Source organism: Crocodylus porosus, unplaced genomic scaffold (assembly GCF_001723895.1).
Source record: "Crocodylus porosus isolate Cpor-Errol unplaced genomic scaffold, CroPor_comp1, whole genome shotgun sequence".
Lineage (NCBI taxonomy): Eukaryota > Metazoa > Chordata > Crocodylia > Crocodylidae > Crocodylus > Crocodylus porosus.
The window spans coordinates 254456-281944 of NW_017728935.1; the positions used below are offsets into that span (position 1 = coordinate 254456).

General features: G+C 47.3%; 1 protein-coding gene across 4 annotated transcripts in view; it reads right to left on the minus strand.

Moving 5' to 3' along the window:
- SRGAP2 (SLIT-ROBO Rho GTPase activating protein 2) overlaps positions 1 to 27489 on the minus strand; it is a 160266-nt gene that overhangs the window by 11208 nt on the left and 121569 nt on the right. For 3 of the 4 annotated variants that reach the window (XM_019546531.1, XM_019546530.1, XM_019546532.1), the window contains exons 10-18: positions 23597 to 23681; positions 20849 to 20876; positions 19016 to 19046; positions 16834 to 16894; positions 14598 to 14675; positions 12556 to 12690; positions 10948 to 11053; positions 6910 to 7134; positions 3137 to 3216 (exon numbers count right to left, since the gene is read on the minus strand). In XM_019546531.1, coding sequence (XP_019402076.1) covers positions 3137 to 3216; positions 6910 to 7134; positions 10948 to 11053; positions 12556 to 12690; positions 14598 to 14675; positions 16834 to 16894; positions 19016 to 19046; positions 20849 to 20876; positions 23597 to 23681 — 829 coding nt within the window. Of the gene's footprint in view, positions 1 to 3136; positions 3217 to 5496; positions 6447 to 6909; positions 7135 to 10947; positions 11054 to 12555; positions 12691 to 14597; positions 14676 to 16833; positions 16895 to 19015; positions 19047 to 20848; positions 20877 to 23596; positions 23682 to 27489 lie in introns of those variants that run through there. The other variant, XM_019546533.1, reaches the window with a different exon arrangement.

A 27489-nucleotide genomic window follows, 5' to 3' on the forward strand; every position in this document is an offset into this window, starting at 1 on the left:
GACACTGATCTATCCAAGGAACTGCTGTGGAAGCGAACACAAATATTCAGCATCTTTACCAATGCCTGCTGTGGAGCGGCTCAGAGTCAGCCGCTCAGTGCTGTCGGATTTGCACGATTTCTTGAGCGCAATCTAGGTACACGCGGAGTGCTGCGACGCACATAACCAGACAGCTCTCGCCTGAGGAACTTGCAATGGACTGTCACAAAACACAGGGTGACCAGCTTCCACCGCCCAGAACTCAGATACTGAGCAGAGGCGGACAGTACAGATGTCTAGACAGTCAGTCGGAGGCGGATCCGTGTCGGATTGCAAGGATTATTTTTAAAGTTCTGCGGAAGATGGATTCTCATTTGCAGACGGGATACAAATTTAAAAAAAAAAACCCGAAAAACAAAAACTCTTCCCCCCCTTTAGACAGAATCAAGGAAAGGGGGCAAGCTTGGCTGCCTATACCTTAGTACTGCGCAGCTTTTCAAGAAGCTGCATGGCAGGTGCCGCTTAATGGAAAATTTCGGCTTCTTTTTAGGAAGCAAACTTCAAGGAATGCCCAGCCCTTTCCCTTCTCTGGCACCAAGAACACAGGCCCCGTCACACCCAAAAGATACGTCATTATTTTGCCATCAGCTTGAGGGAAGCTCCCACATGCCTGACCTCAACAGTGCAGCAGCCAGCCAGAGAGGATCTTACCAGCAAATGTTCTGCAGTCCCTGTAAATTAAAGCAGGCACTCCAGAAACGGGCTCTCAGCAGTGGCTGTGACGTAGTTTGCAGACACCCGTGCAAGTCCAGGTGGGAGTACAGGGGATGTGGCAGTCTGAGACTGCCCAGCAGCAGCATTAGCCACTGAAGCACTGGGATTAACGTGTGCTGCTGCAGGGCACGGAAAGACCGAGGGCCAAGGCTAAGCAACCCCAGCATCTGCTGGGACTGAGCCTTCAAGAACAAGTTTTCTTATTGCTAAAACACACAACGCAAATCCTACTTCATCATACACTTTAGATAGGTCTACGGACAGCTACAGACCGTTCCAGTTATCAGCCCACGCTCGCCAGCCAGGTGTTTGCAAGAGTGAAAAATAGCTTGCCCGTGTTTTCAGGTTGGAACATGACCGTGTTTTCTGTTTTTCTGGTTTAGAGTCCCCTGAGCATGTGGTTATCTGCTTCTGGCTACCTCCTTTCCTCTCGCTCGTTTGGCTCTTGGAACCAAGTCACGCGGCCCGGTTAAAGCAAAATCGCTTCACGTTTTAAAGCTTGTTTTTTTCCATTTTACAAAGGGAGGGGACTCTACTTGGATAAATTTCATCCCCGTTTCATTAACAATTGTTTATTATTCCAAATGAGCAGCTCACTCAAGTTTCTTACATTTCCAATTTGCTTTTTAGGACCATGGCTTCTCGCCAAACGAGTGATTTGAGACTCAGATTTCCAGTAGCGCTGCCGTACGAGGCTCCTGCTGTGGGGAGAGAGCTGTGAATAGGGACCGAGAGCCTCTGCTCCCCTAGCCTCAAAAACTGTGCAGGAGAGCGACGGTTTAACGTCTCTCCATCAATTCATAACTCAAAGAGCCTGGATATGCTCTCGTTATGGCCTCATTATGTTGCTGAGGGTGTGCCAGCCCCAACTTTGGAGTGCCCAGTCACTCGTACATCATGTCAAAAGTTAGCAGAACGACCACGACCTTTTACAGAGAGACGCTCCTTCTCTCTGCCCCCGCATCCTGAAGCTCACTCACTGGGTTCTCCTCTGGAGAGCAAAGGAAAGTATTTTCCATGCCGATGTGCTTCTAAGCGTCTACGAACGAGACCAGGCAGCCATTGCATGTGTAGCATGCCGAACTCCAAGGTAGTTTTGCCTTGGGAGTTGCTACCTGAACGTGCGATGCATACACCCATTTCACCCGGTGCCCAGAAGCTGACTCAGCCGCCAGCCAAGCACTGAGAAGAGAACATTATCTTTTAAACAAGCCTCTTAAGTTGGTCAACAGGCAAGTTCTGGCCCCGGTTTACACTTCTGGGTAAACAGAAGGGAGTCTGCCCTTCCTTAGAGCGATCAAACTCCTTCAGCAGGAAAGCAGTTCAATTTCCCATGCACTGTTAAGGGCCTGCAACTTTTCAGAAGAACAAGCTGCTTAACAGAGACCCTGAAGTCGCGTCCTTTCATCCCCCTCATCTTGGTACTTCCCTCCGACACCCTGACTAGAAGTTTCTTTTCAGACCGGGCCTTGACCCCCACACTGCTGGCAGAGCTGCAGGTGACACAGTTCAGTAGCATTTACTTCCTCATTGGCGAGCCAACATTGTTAAGCCAGCAGGAACGGGCCGTGGGTAAGGGAAAGGTTCGTTAGCTGGCACAGTGATAAAGCACGGGAGAGGCCCAAGCACAAAACGTAAACCAGGCTGTTAAAGGCGACTCAAAAAGGGATGCCATCCAACTGAAAACCATACTCCCCATCTGACCTGCAGCAGCCCCTCTCGTCCCAGGCAACCGCCAGGGGGGAGGATAACTGGGACGGATAAGAAACAAATGCAGGGTGCTGTAGGAGGTCAGGCTGTGATGTGTGCACTGGTCAGCAGTCCTTCCTCAGGAATGGCGGGGGAACAGGAGGAGCAGGAAGGATCCCCCACCCCCAGGCCTGGCTCCTGGTGGGGAAGAGGGAGGGCCTCTCCCTTTTTTTGGCTTGTATGTTTGTAATAAAAGCAATTGGAGCTTGCACACGCGCAAGCTGCTGCCTGCCAATGCCACTGAAAGGGGAGAAGCCTGGCAAGCAGCATGCACCGAGGGGAGTGGGAGAGCAGGCCCAAGCACGTTCGTTGCTTGGCGCTCTGCTGAGCTCACGCTTCCCAGTGCAAAGGCCCGTCCAACCACCGTGAGCACAGACAGCCCGTGCACAACGTTTCCCGAGGAAAGGGCATGCCGAGAGAGGGAGCACTGGGCAAGTGGGTGTTTTTGGAGAGTCAGTTGGCGTCTAAAAATCCCTGCTGGCCCCCTCCCTTCTTCCGTTTCGGGCAGGGAGGGCCCCACATAAGGTCTCTTCTCATTCAATTCCCCGTGAGAGTATCCCTCTTTGAATTTAAACCATGTAACAGCATCCCCTCAAACTGGACTCCCTTACAAGTGGCCGAAGGCTTCACATACCATCGTCGCTGGTATGGTGTTCAGCTGTTATATCCTGAGCCGAATCGTCTGCCGAGGCCATCTCCCCGTGAGGGCTTTCACTGTACAGGAGGAAAGAGACAACGCGTTACCCCGGAGGAAGTCAAGCCCTGCCATCTATAGAAGTCACAGCTGACACTACTGGATCTGAAAACCTAGATTTCACTTTCCTCCGTGGAAAGGGGATTCATTTCCATGCATTGAAATCAGTGAGGTTAAGGTCAAGCTAAGCCCTAATTTGCTTCAGCAGACGGAGCAGATTCTTCACCTTGTGTACACTGCCAGGAAATTAAAGCAGGCAAGCCAGAGTTCAGACCTCCTAACCCAGCTCTCGGGAGACTGAAGGGAAAGGCAGAGACAGAAAAGGCATATTAGGTTTTGTTCGTCATCTCTGTCACACCAGGATTATTTCCTACGCTATATTCTCCACTGCTCTGTCTAATTAGCTAGTTACCTGAGTGATGAGATGTCTGTCACTTCCCTAGGGGAGATTATTCCACTTTAATAAGATGTTTCAGATTTTTTTCTCCCAATGATCAGTTTAAATGTTCCTTTTCATTTCATCAAACAAGCGACTCCCATATCATATTAACTTGCTCGGGTCTTTATTTACAGACATCTAAGCACTAATAGATCTCACGTCTAAACATTACAGGAGACAAAGCTTTAATAAGATCACATGCACACGAAGTGGAAAACAAAGGTTATGCATCCCCAATGGCAGGATTACAAGAGCAAACTACTGCAAAGTAGAACTAGGGCGTGAACTCGGGGCGGCAGCTACTCTGGGATAACTGCCTGTGTGCGCACGCTCACCTGGAGGTACGTGCGAGGCAGCAGACCCCCTCCGTGACAATGAGCACGTTATCTCGCGTTGACTAGGGGGTGAGAGTGTGCACGCGGGCAGTTACTGGGGAGTAGGCAGCACTGAGTTGTACCCTACCTTACCCTCCACGTAACTTGTTTGCCTGAAGATTAAGGAGCCCGGAAGGCAGTTCCTCGAGGCCGGAAAAAGGAGAATGCAAAGAGAAGTCCTAGCTTCTCTCACGCAACCCTCCGGAGCCGAGTGCCAGTTGGCAATGAAGGCTCGTCTGTGTTTACTCTGCAGCACACCTTGAACCACTCGGCGGGGAACCGTCTCCCCTCCCTTATGCCAGAAGTGGCTGATGAAGGGAAAACCTGTTTGCTCTCAAGTCTTATGCTCCGGGAGGAATGAAGCAAGGACTGGATGGAGCCCTTTTGCAGTCAGGTTTATAGCCTTGTGTGCTACACTGAGCGGACCTTAAATCATATCAAAAGTAGTTTTTACTTCTCTTCAGAGAGCAGTAACTTGATCCATCTTTTCTGGGCCTAAAACTCCTGACTTCAGAGTTCACCAAAGCCTTGTGTTTTCCTTTTAAGAATTTTTACCTCCTCTACGTTTTTTGAGATCCGACAACCCCAGCTGACTTCCTGCCCTTTGGGGAGGGGGCTGGACTCGATGATCTTCCGGGGTCCCTTCCAGCCCTAATGTCTATGAAGTCTATGAAATGTTTAAACAAAAAAAAAACCCCCCCCACAACCTCGCCCTTCAAAAAGCCCCCAAACCTGAACAATGCTTGCATCTCATTACACTTAATCCACATAACAAACACTCCTCCTGGCCACCTTCTGAGCACGTACCTAGGAAGGCATTCGTCCACTTTCCCATCCTTACTAGGAAAGATAAAGGCTTTGCAAAGTTTATAAAAGAATTTAAAACCAACGGGAAGCCCCAGGCGGGCTCTAGTATTAAGGGCTAAAGTTTCACCCAGACTGTGAAGTAATGCAGCGTACAACCCACTCTAATGATCTAAACACTGCAAAAAAACGAGCAGCAGCAGGCAGGTCGCACGCCTTCCCTTCCCCCTCGTGCAGCACTTTAAACCAAAACCTGCCCCTGCTACAGAAAGACCCCCTCTATCACACAGGCCCTCGGGTGCTGTCACGGGAAGTGCCAGGCTGCTGGATTTCTCCACGAACGCTGGGGAAGCGTCAGCAATACATACTGCCAGAGGAATGCAAGCGAGTGGAGCTCTATGCAAACCATCTTCTCCCCTGCCACTCTCCGAGCCTCACGTGGCCAAGAGGAGGATTCCCAGACTCTGACTCCCGCCCCGGTTAGACAGTGCTTTACTAGGCCTTTCTAATGTGGTGTCAATCTGCTCCGACACACTGACGTGGGGTGGGACAGGATCCAAAACAATTCGCCAAAGGTGCATCCAGCAGAAAACTGTGCGTCGTGCCCCACCCTGCTCTGCCCCGGAGGCAAGTGGCTTCAGTCCTCCCCAGCAGCTGCCGACTACAAGTGACTACGGCACAGCAAAGTAAATTGAGATATGTGATGGGATATTTTAGGACTAATTATACTCTCTTTTCCATGCCTCCAACCCCAAATGCTTGTTCATAATGGAGGGTGTGCAGAGACAGGGTCTGACTTCGTGCAGTCCTCTCAACTACCTGCATCCAGGTACTCTAAATGTTTTCCAAAGCAGGTTACAACTAAAAAAAAAAAGCTTCTTGACAGCGACAAACTGGAGCTATGCAGGTTACGCAGAAGTGCCCCGAACTGTGTCCTCTGTTCTGGCCAGGTTTGGGTGAAGCCTTTGTTCTCCGAGGTAGGAGCCTTCCCCCTGTCGTGCCCTTGTGAAGGTCTATGCATGCATCAAATAATAAAAAGGTACTAAACACTCCATATTTTCATCTCCCTCTCCCTACAGGCAACCCTCACATTTCATGACAACACAGGATTTAAGGCAAGCCATACAACTGAGCCAGCCAGTGAGATACGGGCAACGCCCCTACATCAGCTATGAAGGCTAAATTAACTGAACTGCTTTTGCGACAGGCCTCCGAGTCGAGTTGGAGCAATTTGCATGGAGCTACCTCACAGGCCTTACCTGCAGCAACAAGAGTTATATTAGCCTGCAACACAGCCGAAAAACCAAACAGAGGCTAGCTCTGCCGTGAACGTGACTTCAATTTATTTTTTAATGAATATAAAAATAATCATTTACATTCCTGGGGGTTAGTGGGTGGGGAAAGGCAGTTTAACATTCTTCCTTTTCGGTGCGAGGTGGGAGACATCAATTCAGCCACTAGGAAAGCAAACACCTCCCTTCTCCCCTCCCCAGCCTTCCACCCCAGATGACAGGAGCCCCACTGGCTGAATTGCTTCCAGATGTTGCCTGCAGACCGAATGCGAGGCCTGATCTCCTGGGCTTTGGCTTGGATGGAAATGGTGCTTTTGTATTTTCCTTCTGTCGGTGCTGCCCTGAACAAAAATCAAACCCTGCTGCAGCTCTCTAGGTTCAGCTGCAATCGACCCTGTCACTAAAGCAAACTTGCTCAAGGCAGGCAAAGAGAAAAGAAGAAAAAAAAAGTAAGAAGAACTCAAGTTGTGAATGTAGGCATCAGCTGCGTGGCTTTGCCAAGGTGGTCGTGGTCACTGCCATAATAGCCCAAAAAAAGCAGTCACAGGACCACCCTTCAGGTTAGCAAAGAACAGGTCTGACATTTGTCTGGTAGGCAACCTCCTACCGAAGCTTGTCTGCGTCAGATAAACTAGCAGCTCTCCAAAGAGACAATAACCATCTTGTTCTTTCACAGTCCAGGCTTTGGAACGCGTTCAAATTCTGCAATTGGGTTCGACTCCAGAATCAGACCCAAGGCACAGCACTCGACTGCCTTGTACAATTCACCAAACGGGAGAAACCCAAGCACAGCTCCCAACGTACCAGTAATCCTCGGTGCTTCCACCTCTGCTATAGACAGGGCCCTCCAGTTCTCTCGGGCCTGGGAAGATGTTCTCATGTTGGATGATGATGGTTTTGATCAGCTCGTTGACATGAGCCTGGCAGGAGACCTGATCATGGCCTTCAGGCACAGACATCAGCGTGGGTCCAAAGCAGATGGCTAAGTTGTAGGGATCCATCATGTTCTCTTCACTGAACTGAGATAAACTGCAAAAAAACAGGGGAAAGTTGAAGGGGTGAGGGGAAGCAGGATTAACAGGAGCAAACAATGGCAGCATTTCCTGCTAGGGAACAGAGAGTGGAATCTGGAGCATTAGCTCAGAGTGCTCTGCTCTTGGAGCCTGATCCACTGGGCCATGAATCTTTTTGGGTCAAGAGAGATGAAAACAAGAGACAATGACGACATTTACTGGGAAACGGAGAACTCTGCTAGATGCCCCTCCTGGGATCCGACAATCTGATCTGCTCCGACTTGCACAAATAGAGCTTCCTAGCTGCAGCCTTCGCTGACAGCAGAGAAAACCCCCCGCTTGCCAACACACAGATTTCTTTATTGAACTGATCGGGCACGTTCCATTTTCTTAATATGTCCTCCTCAACTAGCGCGCCCAGGATGTCTTACAAAACAACACGTCACTAGACAGTCCCCTGGTTGAACGGTTTATTCTTCTGGCCACCTGGATTTCAGTGCTGGGGATTTATTTACATGTGGTCTGCTTGGTGCACCCTGCACAGAAAGCAGCTGCCGCGATAACACCCGAGCTCCAGCCAAGAGGCCAGTGCCAGCCTGACTGAGGCACTGCTGCTCCCCAGATCGCAGCGTGGGGCACTGCATACAGCAAGGAAGCTGGCAGTCAAGAAACCACTCTGCTCCCTTCCATTGGCACCTCCCTCGGCCCGAGCTCCTCCCAAGCCCACAGCTTAAGCTCCAAGCTCTTGCTTCCTACGGCAAGAGCGCCACTAGGACTTAGCTTAGTTTCAGTGACACACAGAATGCCTTTGAAGTCTAATAACTAGGCCACTTACAGCTAGAAACCTCAAAGGGATTTGAGAAGCTTGGGGACTGTATTGCTTTGAAAGGTACTGGGCCATTGACTTTACAAGTGGAAGGACATTCTGCTTTATTACTGCTGTTCATAATCGGTTTGCAGCTCTGAGCTCAGCCTGGTCCCCTTGGTCTGACTGAGCATATTTGGTAAAGCAGCCTGTAAAGTCAGCCTGTTCCCAAAGAGCCAAAGGGTTTCTCATCAAGGGTTTTTACAGCGCTTATCTAAGATTCCCCCAGTGCCTCTCAATGCTGCATTTCCCACAGAGCAACTGTGTTTTTAAAACATGTAATTTTCATCTGAATAAATTTTACCCTAAGCCTGTAACTGAAGCCTTTTGGGGCACCCAATTAATTAATGATTAAGCATCAGAGAGCAAAGTTACAGTATGCACCCTGCCCCTGCCTCCCCCTATCAAAAGCCCTGTTTTCCAGTTCATTTCTTAGGATAATCAAAAGCTAGAGAGGCTGGAAGGGAATATTTATTTCAGTGACTCCAGAAGTGACATCCGTGGAAAGAGTCTCGAGGCAGGAGAGAACTTCCTTCATAAACTGTTGCGGAAAGAGGATGTATTGCAGCCTTCCCTCCAAGCTGCAACATAGGAATGAGGGGACAGGGGTCGTTTTGTGAACGCGTTTTCATTTTCCACAGAGACAATCCAGACACACATCAGAGGATCCCCACATCATCATCATCAGGACTCTTTATGTGGTTTTACGTAAGCAAGTAGCATTCAGCAAGAACAGCTAATGAAGCCCAAGACTCAGATAAGGGTCTTGTCCTTGTATTATTTAATGCAGATTGCTACGTGAGCACTACAGCCAACAGGTTGTTGTATTACATTTATACCCTGCTTTCCAAAGTCCTTGGTCAATCTGCACATACAAGAGTTACTTCACTTATCAGGAAAAGGCAGATACCTCTAGAGTGGAGCACAGCAGCGGCTGTTCGAACCTACAGCCAAAAACCAGCATCTTTCAAAACAGTCAATTTTTAGGTAAGGTTTTGACCTGGCATCTAGATGCACTCTACCAAAGTGAAACGGGCCCTGCAGTCAGTACAAGCGGTAGGATCTCAGTTTCATGCCTCGTTTAAGAGAGAACATAATGCCCCTGCTGTCATTCAGAGCTAATGGTCCTGTATTCGAAAGAGTGACATCCACAGAAACAGCAGTCCTGGTTCCCAGAGCACGTGGGGCTTCTCTTGATGAGTCTCCCATCCAGGTCCAACTAGGCCTGGTCCTGTTTAGTTTGCAATTCGGCGGCTTTCACGGCCTCCGGGAGTAAGTCTGTAAGCTGGGGTGAGCTTTACCTTGCTTTTGGCTTTCCTGTGAAGGCAGCCTGAGGGCTCTTATGGAGCTCTATGCTTGTAAATCCAGGTGGCTTGTGAAGTCCTACTAATCCAAAAGCCAACACAATTGAACAAGCTACCAGGATTGCTTTTTTTCAGGTGAAAGTCAATGGGAGCTGCAGAGGTATGTCTACACACAGAGCTCGGTCCCTCAAGCTTCAGGGCAAGTTCTGCTGCACTGTTCCACATCACTGTTTGCTCAATGGCAGTAGCACATTTACTTATCGATTAAAATCAATGTATTTCTACAGCTGCTTGGAGAAATCTTATCTCCCAAGAACCACACAAACCAAACGCACTATTTCTCAAAGGGCAGCTCCTCCCGAGTCACAAAGCAGGAACATTAATCCATTCTGGAAACCCAATCTTCCTGCATTTTATTGCAAGCACAGTGAAAGGGGTAAGGGCCTGCTTTGTCTAGATAGCTTGCGTGCCTTACGGGACAGTGATGAGAGAGCAAGAGGTTCCAGCTCCCTCCAAGTTATTTATAGCTGAAACCTCAAATTGCAGCACTAGACATTAAACTCATCACAAGGAAAAGGATGACGCATTCATCCTGCAAGCTGCTAGAATGACACTACTCAGTGATGAATAAAATGATGCTCTACAGAGTTCAGCTCTGAAGTACTAGCAGCCAAAGCTTTTAGTACCATCGCTTCCACGCTTATCACAGGTCAAGCAGATGGAGAAACACCCACCTAGAGCCATTAGGACAGTCGTTGTTTTCTGTCACCTCTTATTAAAAGCTCCCTGCCAGCAGCTTTGGCAACGACTAGTGGTGACCTGCAAAATGCAGCTCCAGAGCTCAACTCCCCCAGAGTTTGGAAAGGCTTTTAATCCAGACACTTAGTTCAGTCTGTTCTAAAAAAGGCCTGGTGGAAAGCTCACAGCTTAGAGAAAACCCAGGGTTGTTCTGGATCTGTGGATGGATTCAAGCTTGCATACTGCATGTATCCCATATATACTTTAAGCATCTCCGCCCTAATGAAATCTCTAGATCTTATCCCTTTTGCAGTGTAGACATGATGAACAGCAGCAACACAGCATCACCTCCACTGCTTTCCTACCTTCCACACAGGCCACGTTGAAGTCCCTTTTCTAGCTCCCACACTTCTTATTCTTACCACCCTCCAGAGTCCCAACTGCTGGACAGAGATCAAGACTAGGCTCCCTCTGCAAGCAACGCCCCACAAACCAGCCAGCTGTGGCAGGCGGCTCAAAAATGCAGACGATCCCTCCCTTCCCAAGAAGGACGGAGCTCACTGCTTAAACAGCACACACTGCCTCTTGCTGGCTGGGGACCCATATCCTCATCCTGCATGTCGCATTTCCACTCCGTTTCCAAGCCAACTGTGTCGTATTAATTTTCAGCACTTGAACTCTGTCAAGATTGCTGAAAACATTCTTCCAGTTGCAACGCATAAGGCTGAGGGGCTCAGCAAAGCCAACGCAATAATTAAACAGGAGGCTGAGAGGCAACAGAGTACAGAAAATGGCTCTCGTACCCTGAACTGCTGCTCTGATCAGATACTGCCAAGTGTCAAGCCTCCAACCCTATAATCCATCACATGTACACAGTTGCCACCTGCTACCGCAAGGCACTGGGGCTTTCAGGAATACTCACTGATTGAGGAATGCAAAGAGGTATCTCATTACAATCAGAGTGGTTTTGGGCAAGCTCAGAAGGACTTTCCGGATGTGCAGTGCTCGCTCTTGTAAGTTATCCATTGCTGAAAGGATAGAAGAACAAACAAGAGTTAATTTATAAGACCGGGTCCATAAGACGCACTGAATCTACATCTGCACGGTAAGCTCGGACGTTCCCTATGGGGGTGTGCACACTGTTAAAAGCCAGAACAAGGAGCACAGGTACTTGGCAGAGGAGGGCAGGGTCTGTACGCTTCCTCTGCTCTTCTCTTGTGGGAGGATGCGAGCTACGCAGAGCCTGCTCTGTGAAAGCTTTTACAGCAGCAGTGCATTGCATGCGTCAGAGCCACAGGTTCCCTCATGGCGTGGGTGCGCCGACTGTCATCTGTTTCAGTAGTTCCAACACAAAAGCTCATTCAAGCTAACTTTGAAAGGTGGGTGTTCAGAGAGAGAAAAAAAAAAGCTCTGGTACAAAACTCAGAGGAGATTAACATAGTTAAAGGGTGAGGTAAAAGCTCTCTGTGCAGCAGCCCACTGAGAAACAAGTGGGCAGCATAAATCCTCAGTCTTGGAAGGGCAACGTTATTTGGAAGCAGACTTCTCCTTTCATCTAATATGAATTCAACTTTGTAAACTCATTTACTGCGAGAAGAAAACCACGAGTCATTTCGGAAGCAGTTATCTTCTGCTCCACTTCAAAGGCTGCCGCTGCGATGGATATTCTGCCGCTCGGACAAGGGAGTCATTCTTTGCTCCTGAATGACTCGGCAATAATGGGCCCATTTAAAACTTGGGCTGCCAAGAACAAAAAGGAAAAAAAAAAACCCCTTGAAACAATCAAAGTTGGTCACAGCCGGACTATGAATGCTCTCACGGTAGATATTCCATAGCCAGAGTCCATAAGGATCCCCTCGTGCTTACGGAAAAGGTATTCAGGCACATTAAAAAACAGCTGTTTCCCTCCTGGATACACACAGCAAGCACTAGAACAGATATGCTGGATAAAGTCTCCCCAGCCTTAGGGACAGGAGACAGGAAGGAAAACCCCCACCTAGACTGTGCTTCCAATGTGGCACTTACAACCACTGAACTGAGGTCTTAAAGGCTGTTATTGTTTTTTTTTTTTTTTTTTTTTTTTTTTTTTTTTTTTTTTTTAAGGCAACGCTTCATGAGGAGCGCCTTGGAAGATGCAGTGGCTGCCACCCTGGAAGCAAGCTACAGCTCCCGAGAAGCCCACTCATGCTGTTCTCCGACTTGCTTTTCTATATAGACGCTGCTGTCAGAGTAAGAAATGTTTCAAAAACAGAGCTAAGCAGTCTTTTCTTGACAGCGACTGGGGTCCAGGGCCTAAGAGATCAGAATAAAGACTTTGGAGAGGTGACGCTCAAGGAAGCTCTCTCAGCTGCATTGGAAAATGGAACCGACGCTCTCAGTGCCATGCAAAAGTCTACCCTAATTACCTTCATTAGACTGGGGGCAAAGGCAGGCAGAGGAACAACAGGTTTGGGGGCAGTAAAAAGGGCCCACGCATTCCTTCTCACATCTTCTGTTCCACACAGAAAAGACCCCCCCTCCCCATACTTACTGACACAGGCGATCAGGTCGTGGAAGATGTCCTTCGGGAAGAGAGGGTGCTCCAGCCCTCGAAAATAGAGCTTCAGAACCCCTGCGATTGAGTCCATATCATGGTCGTTCTGGTCCCCAGCCAGCGGATCCTCCCCTAGTTACAAGAAAATGAGGAGGAGGAAAGAATGAGAAGGCCGCAGAAGAGACCAATGCTACCCTGCTGGAAGGAAAGGTCTTGGCCAGGGAAAAGGATCCAGGTGGCCCAAATAGATCCGAACGCCCAGAAGGCAAAGGGGAGGGAGGGAGACCCTCCCTTCACAGACAGCGATCAAGAGAAGAAAGCCCCTAAGAGCAGCCTTCAGACAACCAGGTCGTCACGTGCCCCCAGCTGAAAATCTGATCGCTGTAGCTGCCCACCCGTGAGCACAAGAGAAGCGGAGCCGTCACTTCCGTAGGCTTTTGCAATCAACGCTTTGGTTGGCGGAAAGAGAGCAGGCACCCAGCATGCAGTAGCAGCATCAGAGGGTTTGCGAGCACTGCCCTGGGCAGGTCTGTGCTTCGGCGGGGGTTGGATTTACGGGCAAACATAAGCAGGGTGCTGCTTTTGCCCACTGCCGCTGTGGCTGGGCTTGGAAGGAAGCGCAGACGTTTTGTGCTGGACTGACAGAAGAAGAAGGGATTGTGGGGTAGTTCATTTGTGATTGTACATATGCTGTAGTTTGTCTGTATTACAAAGAAAAAGATACCCACTTCAGGAACTGCTCCCTGCGGAAAATCCCCTATCAGATATAATTAGATTTAATGATGGGGCAAACCTCAAATCGAAGCTATATATATCCATTATGTGACTGAAATTACCAAAGCTCGCCTATTACCTTAATAACACACAGGATAATAAATGGGCCACTACGAAGCAGAGCATTATCCTTGATATTAACTGCCACCATGGGTTCTGGATGAAGTAATACACTGCACAGACATTATTGTTAACTTTGTCAGTTCTCTACATCATCTACTTCAGAGGGACAAGCCCAAAAAAAAAAAAAATCAATGTTATTTATTTCAGTGGGGTGGTGCTGGAACAAGAGGCTATTTTCCCCAGAGTTGCCTGGCATCTGTCCTTTACTTTAAAACACAAAAATAAAAGCCTTTGGGTCAGCTGCTGTAAAACCCTTAACCACATCTCCCCCTCGACCTCTAAAACACACGTGCACACACTTCCTTTGTTCTCCGAGATCTTCCAGTTTATTCGGGAAACCAGGGTGACATCTCTTAGATCTGTCGCATGCGCACACACCCTGGTATACACGGCAGTGGAAATTTCCTATGCTTAGGTATATGCGTTGGAGAGACAAGTGCACGTGAAAACATATGCTTTGTGTTATAAATGATATGCACCAAAAGACAAGACTAGTCATGATTGCTGGAGTCCCAAATGGGGCTGGGGCCATAAGCTGCTAGGATCTCAGAGGTAACCGACTCCTCTGGTCCATCTGAGGCAAGGGGATTGGGCCAGCTATGAACTCATGGGTCAGAGGGCCAATCCCATACACACCGAAAACTGTATTAAAATCCTTAAGAAATGAAAAGTGACCTGAGAACTGGCATAGTCATGTCTAGACTAAAAGCAGTTGCAGAACTTCACAAAAGTCATCAGTTGCATGACATTACCCCAAGGGCCAGGCGTTATGCAGAAGACAGAGAGGAGCCATTGACAAGACAGAAAAAAAATGAGACAAGGCAATTACTCCTATTGAGGAAATGCTCTGCACCTTTAAGGATGCATGGCGTCATTAAACAATCAGCCACGGCAGGCGATGACATTCTGAATGATTGTTAGACGGTGATGTTACAAGATGTGTAACATAATGCCAAGTGACTTCAGATGTTCACGGTTAACAAGCATTGGAAAAATCCTCTGCATCGAGTCACTGATAGAGTGGTAAGCATTCAAAAACAAAACATAAGGCCATCCGTTGCATTCAGGACAGCAAAGCTATTTTACGATGGCTACTGCAACGTATGGAAGCATGTGGCAACCGATTCTGTGATGCCCCTTACCTCTCTCAAATGCGTTTTTGATATCGTTCACCTCAACCTGTGATCCAGACACTCTGAATATCCCTTCATGCTGCAACCCTATAAAAACAGCAGAAAAATCCATAAGGAAAGTCAAAGACCAACTCAATTCCACTTCTGTCAAGGCAATGTCGTGTAAGCCTATACGGGGTCCTATCGGTACAACAGCATAAACAGAACCGAGACAGGCCAAATGCTCTGCCCCTCTTTGTAAAAACTTCTTCCTACAAAAAACACTCAGAGAAAGGCTGCAAGGCAGAACAGAGCTGACACGTTGGAAGAAGGTGAAAAAATATTCACTTTGCCAATACGCTACAGGAATAATAAGTAATAGTATCTTAACCTTTTTCCACAACTTCTTTCATCTTGGAAGCATCCCAAAGCACTTTACAAACCTAACAGACATGTATACAAGCTGCATGCGCGCTTAAAAGCAATCCGCTCTTGAAATGCAGCCTCTCTTTGGAGCAGAGCACCGAACCCATTTCTTGTTAAAGCGTAACATCAGAAAATGGTCCAGGACAAGCAGCAAAAAGTAATGTATCCAGTTGGCATTACAGAATTTAATGCAACTTAATGCGATACCTGGCACTCAAGGGGAGTGTAAGATATTCCAGTAGAGTACCAGACATCAGGAAGTCATTAAAAGCAATAGACAAGTAGGTGAAGTATTGCAATATATTACTATAAAAGCATTTTTGTTGGCACATGAAATATGAACGGCAAATGTTGTCGTCCACCATTTTCACGCATAAAGGAATTTCAACACAGGGAAGCAGGCCTTCCCCTTCGTACTGCAAGCCCCCTGGAGCGTGGGCTCTTTGCAAAGCTCCGAGCACGTTATGGCAATGCGCACATAACAAGCAAGCCAGCTAGACTGGCTCTGTGCTCTCTCATAATTTTTGGTACTTTTTTAATCACAAGATAGTAGTGTCCAGTTATTCTAGGTCTCATACTTATTCCTGGTATCATCTATACATGCATCACATTGTACATTTAAATAAAGAACAAATACATTTATACACAAATGCAGCACAAGTGAAATTGAAATCCAACCATTAACTAGAGGAAAACACTCATTTAAAATCCATAATAAAGCTGATTCCCATGGTGTGAATGTATCGAGAAGTCAATTCTTTATAATTCTCCTCTGGCCAACATGAATTGGCTTTCTCCGATTTCAAAATCGTACTTTTCCTAAGTACATTTTGGAGCGGTGCGGGGGAGGGGGAGGAAGAGAAAGCAACACAATGCAAAACTTTGCACAGTGCAGCAAAGATCCAAAACAAAAGGAAGTAACAGTGGGCCTGTTATCTGGTTCGGCATTATTTAGATGAGATTGGGCCCTGCACGTATACAAGTTTATGAACTAGAGGTTTTTCATGCCATTACTAAACACCACAAAGGCCACACGCGAGTTACAATAATATCTACAAAAGGTAGTTTACAGCCTTGAGGGGCTACGGTGGTAATCTTAAATACATGCACGTAGCCTTTGAAGACACTGCCGCAACAAGCAAGCAAATACATCTGCATTTGAGACCCTCCAAAGGGTCACTGGGGTGTTACTGGCAAGGACCATAGTTCAGACCTCCAAACAGGGGGAGATGTGTAACGAAGAGGGATGGATATTCAGAGGTGGGGCGGGTCACATCCCAAAAAGACAAAGGCCCATGAACACCCGCAACCTGGCAAGACGGACAGCAAGAGGTGACGGGCTAATTCCTTCAGGAGGGGAATACTGTGGGAGACCCAACCACAGCTTCACATGAGACTAAAGGAAAGTGAAGAAGGAACTTGTGCTGAATGAAGCTTAAGGAAACTACGATAGTTCCTTACTCAGAAAGGAGGCACCACTCAACTCTCCACATTCCCCAGCTCAAGCACAGGTAGCAACACAGCACCTACACGTGCGCGGGATATGCACGTGTACAGTGCTGCAGACCCATCTCCACCATGCCCACCCCGCGATCACCTCGCACACACATGCAGTACCACGCTACGCTAAGCATTCACAGGTGACTTCTGCATATTCGAGAGGGATTAACCTGATGGTCTGTTTCAACTTTTGACGTTTGCATCTTCACTTCCTTGAGTTTGGGGGCCGGGGTCCAAATACGGGTTTCTGGCTCCTTCTTCCTAGTGTTGAGGGCCCTGCCTCATTTTGCGGAGCACACACCAGAAAGAGAATCGAGCGCTTATTTGCCTGAGAACTTACCATGTCTGCTAATGAATCGGATGCAGCTCTCCACCACCAGGGGAATGGCTTGGCTGGAATCCTGAGCAAGAAGGAAGACAATTAAATAGTCAAAATGCACAGCTGAGAAGGGGGAAAAAGAAAAAAAAGCCTCCACAACACTGAAATCCATGCGCCAACTTGGTAGAGCCTGCCAGGGATGGGGGGAAGAAACCATGCCATACCCACAAAGCGCACAATATGGGAGAGTTTTGGGACACCTGGGGAATCTGCAGCCCAACTGGCCCATGAGGAAATGTTTTTTAACAAAGTTCATAATAGCAATATCAATGTATCCAGCTAATTTTAGAGTGGAACATTAGAGGAAAGCACATGTTCTGTGTCCCCAGAAGCAATTAAAACCTCAACCCAGTGTGCAATTTAAATGGTCAGGTCACAGTCAAAAGAACTGTTACAACCACATGCGAGCATTTAGGTTACCATGCACCATGGAGAGACCCAATTTTGCAAAAAGCCTGGCTTTCTGTCTAGGTTTCCAAAGTCACAGGGTACAGTAGGTCCGGTCCAATCAAGTTAGAGAGTGGGTTGGCAAGAGAGCTCAAAACACGACTTATTAACATGGCTATCAATATTCAGACAGGCAAATATTTCACTTTCTGTACAGGGAAGGATCCATTTAGAGCATGTAAACAAAGCAACAATCTCCACAACAGACGGGCGAGTCCAGGGGATTCAAAAGCTTGAGCTCTGCACGGAGAGCCTGCAGAGAACAGGAAATTCAAATGCTCTACATGCGCTGGTCAGTAATCAAGAGTCAGGTTTTCATTCAGGTTATGCCTCACCCGTGAAAAGAGCATTCAAACCATACTACGGACTATTTCATAACCAATAGCCCCACCAAAATTACTACTCTACCTTTCATCTAACTGCAGCCTGTAGCAGCCTTCATGCTAAATTACTGTAAAACCAAACATCTTCAGATGCCCCATGAAAACCAACTTTCCAAAAACCACCATATTGGCTTTTTATGTGTAGCTTATAATTATTTTGCTCAAAACAGATCAAGGCAGAAATATTTTGCCTGCAATTTCTCAAACACCAAAGATGATGTAAAACACAGTCTGCTTTACCCTCAGATGATGAGTTCAGTGACTAGGCACACACGGAGCGGGTTATTCAGCTATGGACAATGACTTCAAACAGAAATGACAATGCACTTTCTTGCCATCTTAAAATGCCAGCATATGCAGATTTTTAAAAACTATCAAAAAAGAGCAGATGAAATTAAGCTTTCTTTCTTTTTACTGATGTGAAAAAAAAAAAAATGTTCAAATTCCTCCATATTCCAGAAGAGCATGATTTAGTTCATTTGTTACTAAAGCCAATGTTTACACAGCAATAAATTACCTGCTGTGGACAGAAAAGAAGGCCCCCCGCTTGAAAAATCCTTAAAGTTGCTTTTATAATGAATAAAAGGCACAGCTAGCATGCAGTTACAGATCGAGTTCACAAAACTGCAAAAGGATGGAGTAAAAAAAGTAAGGAGACACTAATAGGAGCATAAGCACAATGTATGCCAGCAAGAAACAAGGAACGCAGGAGCCAAATTTTAATATAAGAATATTCAAGCTTGTTGCTCATGTAGGCTGCAGCCACTAGAGGTGATAGCGCCACAGACGAGCAGGCCAACCAGAAGACCTTGATGCAACCACATGCACACCACAGGGGTAGAGGAATTGAAACCGAATCAATACATTGCCTTGTTCTGTCCCAGCTGAAAGTTTCACCTGCAGCAAAGAGGTCTAATTCAACCTGCAACTTGCATGCCTTGATCACAGCCAATCCACCCACTGCTTAGTAGACAAAATAAGGCCACGTAAGAGTGGGAAGATAGTTGGGTGACACGGACAGCTGGGAGGTCTAAGGCTTGCAGTCTGTTCCTTGTTTTGCCAATGCATGTGGCACCAAGTCAAACCACTCAACTTCTGTGCCTCAGCTTCCCTACCTGTAAAACAGAGATAATGTGATCCTTTGCACAAATCAGGCTCTTAGTTAACCTCATAATTATTTGCAAAATGTTTTGGACTCTCTGCTGGATGGGGATATGGATATGGATGTGCAAGTGCTGTAACTGCTGAGAATTACAAAAGCTCATTTGGGGGAACATGGCAAGTTTTTAACAATTCAAGCAGTTCTTTATTACCTGCTTCCTTATAGTAGAGCTGCGCCTGCCACTGCTCAGAAGACCAGAATGAGCCATCCACGGAGAAGGGAGAGAAAAGAGAGAGAGAAAAAAGTCACCGTGATGGCTGACAAGTGAAGGACTCACTCGTGTGGGGTTTCACACTGTTCTGGTGCTGGGGGAAGGAGCCAGATGCAGAAACCAACAGTAATGATTTACACTCAGTCAGTGTAGAGGAACTTTGCAAAAGACTTAAAGTGATTTGAAATGAAAGCACTGTAATCCTGAAACTGGCACAGGGGAGCCTGCTGCCTTGACACAAGGCTCCACATAACCATTGACTTCCAAGCATATGGAAATCCATTATATAAACCTCCTCACTTCAGCTGCAGTTGGCCATAATCTGCAAAAAGCACCTCTCCAGAGCAGATCCATTATGCTGGGTGATTTAAACAGAAGCAGGGTGGGAAGGGAGAGCAGCAAATTTGCTTCCTTCTGTGCTGTTATTATAGACATGTTAATGGGCTCTTTATTTTAACCTATGACAAAAATAAAAAGACCTGACAGCCACATTAAACCCTTTCCAAATCAAACCACGATTCCAAATGGCCCCCTGATTACTGTTTGTGTTGGGAGGTATTAGTGCCTGATCAAAACGGGATGCGAGCCTCCTCTCCTGGCAGGCTTTCCTCTTAGCTTATTTGTGGAATTTAGATATTCCGACAGTTTCCTGTTGAAATGAATCACAAGCAGTACGGGCGTAATGGATCATCCAGTCCAAGTTCCTGCCAGGGCAGATGGCTCCTGAATTCGCTAAAGGGATTTTATTGTGTTTAAGACCTACAGTGATGCGTGTGATTTTTTTTCAGAAAAATCCGTAAAAAATAAAAAGCAAAAAACAAAAACAAACAAACAAACAAACAAAATCCCCTACCCCACACATGCTGAAGGAGAAAAGTGAGGAGGTAGATTTCATGGGCTGTCACAGGCAATGAGGTGTATTTTAGACCATTAGCAAAAACGATTCTTCAATATTTAAAGTTGTTTCACAGTGAATAATATTTTATTATTACAGATGTCAGGCTCTAATTAGGCCCTGTCAGCTCTGCTTACCATGAGGAATGGGAGATGAAGGAACCATCTCAGATGAGCAATAATCACCCTCCCTTTGTTAAGCAGGCAGAGAAGTACAATCCTTGCTCTGGCTCCTCACGGGCAACTGAGCCCCAGCACCGGAAATCTGGAGACCCAGGTTTGTGCGCTTCCGCAGAAACCCCCCCATCAGAAGCCACGTTTCCCCCCCCGCATCACGAGGTTTATTTCCCCATACACGGTGACTTTTATGGCACCGTGATGGATGCTCGGGTGCAGCTATAACAAAACGTTTATTCTCCATGGCCACTGTATTGCTGCAATCCAATTCCATGTCAGGCCGGGTGAGGTCAGCAGGGCAAAGTGAAAGAAAACCCCTCCACGACAGTTCCCCCTTACTCGCCCCCACCTCCCATTAAGCAATCAAAAGCACTTGAAGCACCGTCCTCGGTGGCTTGTCCCCACAGCGAGGATAAAGCCCGCAGTCAAAAGCCGTGCCAAGATGACAAGGCTGAGGCATGTTTAGCTGCAGTGTTAGGATGATATGCAACGACGCACACTTTCAAAGCACCACTTAGTGCCAGAGCAGGCAAAGGCATCGGCGGGTTAAAAATATTTTTTTTTCATTACCAGGACTTGGCTCAGGTATTTGCTAAACACACCTCACCCGTGCTGATTTTGGCAGGTCCAGGGTTGGTCAGTGTTTAGGATCCTTTTGGAAGAGATTTTTTGTATAACAATGCTTCCTTTAGCCACACCTACCTGGCAAGAGAGCAGTCAGTCCTTTGACCTATTAGGGAGACAAAGAAAGAAATGTGAAGGCTCACACCAGGGGAGAGGAAGGGGGAAAACGCCTTGGACAGACGTGCAAATCCCAATCTGGGAAAGCAGGGGGCTGGGAGGGAGGAAGAAGGGCTTGTAGGAGCAACAATGCGGCTGCTTCCCCCAGCAGCCGTTGCTATTGAGATTGTCAGCCCATCCCTGTTGGCAAGGCTCCTCGGTGGCTGACCAGGAAATGCAGAAAACAGCTCCGGCTGCTCAAAACCCGTTCTTCGCAAAGTGTCGTCTCTGAACAGCGCTTCCCTGGGCGCTCTAATGGTTGACTTCCACTGCCAAAAAAAAACTCAGCCTGTCAACCTAGCCCCTCCCTCCTCCTCAGGGGAGCCGGTGGTGGGGCGAGAGGTTCAGAAAGCACTTAGTGCGATTGATAACACTGCTTGAATTGCTAGCCCACCGCCTCAAGGCACTAGCTTGTAGCTGCTTTGGGAGGCAGAGCTCTAAACGATATTTTCTGCAATCATGTTTGCAAAACTGTTTCATTAACTTCCACGCGGTCTGCAAGCAGAGGGCCCGGCTACCAGGGCAGCTGCTGAGACGGGCAGCATTTTATTTAAAACAGCACCGTCAGGAGTGAGGGAGACAAAGTACTTGGGATGTGCCCTTGGGAGCCCAACCTTTCAGACTAGTCCCTCAGCTGTGTAAATCAATCTCCATGCAGCAATGCTAACTTACCCCACCTGTGGATCTCGCTCTCTTTTTCCCTAGAGCTTAATGCTTTCCTGCTGCTATGCAGAGACAGGGGTGAAGGGAAGGAACAGGGCAAAACGCTGTTTGCCAAGAATGGGCTGGACATCTTGAGCATCTAATTCCCCCTCCCCCACAAAAGCTTGCTTTGCCCAAAATGGTGCCTAATGTATAAAAAAAAATGTTATTTCTCAACCACAGCTTCTAACCATCTGTCCCTTTTCCAACGTGGAATATTCATACATATAAATTATGTGGTGTTGCCAACATCAAGGGGCTGTTACATTACGGTGACAAATGTATACAGTAGACAGGGACATAATTACTTGTAGATAGGAAGACCCGCTGGTATTTTTATTACCCAAACTCGTCATCTTTAGATTAGGGCAATTTGCAAGAGAAATAATAAACGTCACCTAAAGAGAAAGACACCCAACAGAAACGCATGCATTCCCCGGTGCCGCAAGATGCGTCTGCCTGCACAGCGCGGCCAGCAAAGCGTCTACAGGAACACTGCCCTAACTCGTGCAAAGGGTCTCAACTGGCCCATTGCCCAGGTAAGTGGCACTTCAGAAATGGAGCTGGGAGTTTGGTCGTCTCATTGGTCTGCTTGCTGTGGATGGGAGGCAAAGTGTCCTCAGCTTCCTCTGCTCTCCCAGATGCCAGCGAGTAGGTCCATTCGCTTAACTGCTCCAGCTCACTGCAACATGCACCGGGATCACTTCAGCAAGCTTGACTCCAAAGAAGTTCAAGCATTGCAAAGCAACCACCAATAGAAGGGGCCTTCAGCTAACGAGCGATGCAAGAAATATATTAAGCTTGCCTCTTACTAGCCACCCCACCACCAGACATCAGTTCGGGGGCAGGCGGGTTAAGGGGAAATGGTCTTGGTATGCAGGGGTCAGCTATGACCCAGGAATGTGATTAGTCACAGGGGCAGCTTGGGTGTCATTTGGCGGCATTTTAGAGGCAGAGGAAAAACGCCCGAAGCAAACAGCTTTTCTGAGTCGCCCCCTCACCCCTTTCCATTCAAAGGACTGCTGCAAAGTTAGGAATTTCTAAGTGAGACAACGCAAAAGGCCTCACTTTCTATAGACTCAAGGTGCTAAGAAACACGAAGCTTCAGTTACAACATTTGTTTCTTCTCTAGGACATCTTTCATGCCAAAAAACGAAAGCACTCCGAGGACCACGCACAGTTTAAATTCCAACTCGGAAAGACCCAGACATCATTAACGGTGGGGAATTCGCTCCAGCATAGAAGAGCCGAGTCTTAAGTTCTGGTAAACGAAGACTTTTGCTGAGACTCCCAATCCCCTCCACACCGGCTAGCCAGACCAGCTAGGACAGAGACTTGGACACAAGGCTCGTAAAGCGTATTCAGCCAACAGGATCTGCCCCGTCACAGGGAGAAAGTCCTAGCTCTGACCCTGGAAGCGATGGGTCTAGTTCAACCTTGCCGCAGCCCTCAACCCCAGATCCTGCCAGCAGGCAGTGCATTTTGTGCACTCCAAGGTTTTTGTGAGCAGAATTACAAATCGTGTTCTCTTGCCCGAGCCTGCAAGTCTGGATTGAAAGCACAGAGGTGAGAAGCAGCTAATCTACCATGCAACTACGCCTCTCAGCCAGGCTAATGAGGCAGCGCTCCTCAGATCGGCAGTAAACAGTAAATCACAAGGTTTACCCCAATTATGATTATTAAGTGGTGGGTAGATGGAGGGAGGGGGGTCCTGAGTGGGCATACGCTTCATTTAAACAAATAGACAATGCACATTAGTGCCTCATTAAGCATTTGCCTTTCACCATTACTCAAGCAGCCATGTAGGACACTTGGCTTCTGTACCACGCAGGCCGGGAAAATAAATTCATAAAACATGAATATGTCCACTTAACATGGGTAATCCGGGACGGTTATGCTCAGTCAGCTGCCTAATTCAATGACTACAGAGGACTGGCTAATCGAGTGACAAGTGGGTCCCAGACTTACTTTCTCCCAGGGTCTTCTGAAGGAGGTCGTGTTTGGCCTGCAGCTTAGTTATCAGGTTCCTGCCTTCCAGATACTCCTTCATTTTCTGTTGAGATGGAAAGAAAGGAGAGAAGATGATCATCAGCGGACAGTTTATTTCTCAGGTGATACCTTTTGGCCTGCATCTATGTTCGGTCCGAATTCTGCCAGGGTGCTACGTGTACCTGGAATGTGGGCTGAGCCGCAGATACCTGCAATCCCAGTTTCTCATGCCACAGTCTGAACTGGGATCTGCAGCTGTGTTTTTGGCACTTCCAAGACGTGGGAACTGCTGTCTTACGCCGTGCTCTCCAGACACGACCAAGAGAAATGGGAACGCACTTCTATCACGTGCCGTCGACAACTGAATGCACAATCTGTTTTACCAAACTAAAAGGCTGCTACTGTGCTTATTCTCTCACTTAACCTCTTTCACCCCACTTTACCCATCAGATACTGCAGCTGCCTCTGTTCTGGATGATACGCAATAAGAAAACAGGGATGGGGGGATGGAGGAGAGATGCCATTTGAGATCAGATTTATTCCGCTCAATACCACAAGCTGTTTGCTGCTACTTCTGGTTTTCCCAGCTCTTCACATGCTCTTGTCAAGACTCTTCCATCCCTTATTCCAGAGGCTAATATATTACCCATTTTCACAGTGCTTCAAATGTACCAAATGGTGTATATTGGGTTGGCAGTTGGGATTACAGCAGGGACAGCTCAAGAGGCATTTGGCATTTCCTACAGTCCTTCTTCTCACCTATTACAGAGATGACCATTACGGTACAATAAACACACTACACTACAAGTATCTGTGATGTCAAATTTAGCCCGGAAAGTCCTTGGGGTAAGTAATTATAAAGTGCTACACACACGGCTTGTACTGTGCAGATAACGATAAAAAGCACCTGAAGCACATATGTAAAGGGTGGCAAGAATCAAGTAAGAAACGTGCATTGTTAAGCTACTTTGGAAAACAAAGATTCAAGAGCCAGGAAGAATTCAACTGTTGGTCCCCTGACTGGTAGCGTGCGGTGACAAATCAGTCACACACAAAAAAAGGTCAGGGCTTCGGTTTTAATTAGCAGTTAAAAAGCTAGATGCTCCTCTGTGCCTCCCGAGTCTGCAAAACTGGAACAGGAATTCCAGAAGAACAAAGTCTCTCAGGCAATTTTCAACATTGCCTGCTTCTTATTGGGCTGGCACTCAAGGCTTTTGAACCTGAAGGCAGGCAAGCAGCATTAAAAGTGAGCAGCACAAGAGGAAAGATAAAAGTTGAGGAAACATTTCAGGACTTTCAGAAGCATCTCGGGCAAAACTTTAGCAATGATCAGAGGCTTCCTCAGAGCCTGCTCACCAAACCCAAGTTGCGTCTTTTCCAAAAGAGGCCGCTTCCTGCATTTTAGCATTTTTGACAGACAAGTCCCACTCACCTCTTTGAACCTAGAACATGTCATTCCATTTTTGATGCTGGCAATCGATATAGCACTTGGGTTTTTAGAAAAAGGCATGAAAAATACCAGAAGGACATTGCATTTCATCCCCCCAAAAGCTTGAATTGAGCTGTGGGAGTACCGTGTGTCTGACTTGAACGGCATTAAGGTCCTTCTTTGTTTACTAAAACCAAGAGGAGCTAAAGGGTTTCAGCCTGTTGCTAGAAGTGGTCCATAAGGGATGCACAAAAAAACCCTGAAGATCTACAAAACACAACCCCTGCCTTCCTAAACATGCGAGCCTTTCTTTAAAACAGAGACAAAAAGTAAGATTACATCTTTCTTGAACTGGTTCCGGTCTCACTATGTTCTGGCCAGCTCCCAACAAAAGCTGGGTTTACATGTTATTCTGGCCAGAAAGCAGATACAGGAATTTCTGTGAAGTGCATTTTACTGCTTTTACGAAGCAAAAGGAAGATACGCAAGGGGGTTAACTGCACTGCAGCTTGCAATAAAGAACCAAACTGTGCATCTGGAAAAAGATGTGAATTCAATATATTTCTCCACCCAGATCAGTTACCACTTGGCTTCCCTTCCTGTCCCCCAGGACATCTACACGTTCGGTCCTGCAGAGAGGCACTGGATTGACAGGCCAGAGGACCGAATCCTTTCAGGCATCCCACAGACTCGCATGCAGACAGGGCAACTGCAAGGCAAAGTTTGCTCAAGCTGCCTTTTCTAGATGCCCCACCCCAGTGCTCACACCCCTTCACTAGTAAGCTAAAATTCCCCAAGAAGAGGAAACTAGGGGCTAGCTTCAAGGGACACTTGGTTCCAGCTGCCCGTGTTGTTCCATTAAGGCACCCGTAAAGCCACCAATTTCGACTGCTGCAGTCTGGGGTGGATGGGACCCAGGGAACCAGCTGCAATATGCTCTTCCCATTCCCGATCCACGGAGCCATCCAGTCCTCACCAGCTGAGCTAGCAGTTCTATTCTTCCTTGCAAAGCAGCAGCTTTAGAAATGTGTGCAATCTACTTGGCACACAGCAGGCAAACAACTAAAAATCAAAATGGCAACATTTTCCTCCCATTGTATAAAACAAAGGCACATTACATGAGGAAGTTTGATCTTTGTTCTGGTGACAAAGCACTTGAGCTCCTGCCTCCTGGTTCATGAACAACCTTGGTGGAACTGCATTACTGTGTTTCACGGCTGCATCCCTCTGCCCATTAACACACTGATGCAGCATGTAAAAGGATGCCATTTGGAGGGAGGCGCCGCAGCACTACAGAATCGCTGACTCACGGCAAACTCAAGCACACAATTCTGCTTTATTCCTTACCCAGCTTTACTATTTTGCTAGGGAAATTAAATGCCCTTGTGGAGAGATGGGCTTGTGCATGGAAACAGCAGCTTTGTTTCTCTTAAGTTCGATCCAGTCTTCTGCTTATATGGCGGGGTCTTTACCTGGGGGCATCAGCGTCCCCCAACAGCAGCTAATTACAAGGTTCCCAACACCCTGAAATCAGCCGCACAAGTCCATGACCATGTGTGCACACCCATGTCGGACTTATTTGTTAGAAGGCAAAAAGGCCAAACCCTGCAAATTTTGCAATCTATAAAATAATAATAATTTCTAAACCAAACGGCTTTAAAGAAAAAATAATGCTTCCCACAAGACAGCAGCAGGTTTTAAGAATAAAGACCGGGATACAAGCTGAAAGAGAAGATTCAGTCCATTTTGAGAGTCTGCCTGCGTCCTAAGATTTGGACTGCACGGTGATCAGGGATCCTTCTGGCGGCAGGACTGTTCAGTCTCTTACCCCTTTGGGTCAGCCAGGACACCATGAAAATAAGTAAGTGTCTGATAATGAGGCTGGAGACAGCCCTCCTGGGTCCCACTTAAACCCAGAAGGCACGACTTGAACTCTCAGCTGCTGAGGCAGTAATGGGTGCTTGTCCATTAACGTGACGCACGAAAGGGAAGGCAGACTGGCACAACTACAAGACTATTACCCACTGAATTATTAAGTGCGAGAATTATGGGGCGGGGGAACTCTCCCTGCCCTTGGTGGTGCTCCATCACGCACCAGACCCTTCAAAGTCTCATTTCTGTATGCGCACGTTAAGATGTCATATTCATTAGCGACCTGCCACAGGCCCTCGCACGCTACCAGCTGTCTTCAGTGTGACAGAAGGGAGAAAATAGGAGGTAGCCCAGGTTATTTTTAAAACAGCACCTCAGTTTGCTCCGAAAACCCTTGTCTAAGCCCATTTGTGAGTGAAAGGCCCTAATCTAGCAGAAGAGCTCTCCAGGCAGACCTGAGAGCAAGGGCACAAGCTTCTCAGCCTCTTGCAATCTAAGTATAGTCACGCTGCTGCCTTTGGAAGACAGTCCTGTGAAAGCTAAGCTAACAAGAGAAATTAGAAATGCCATC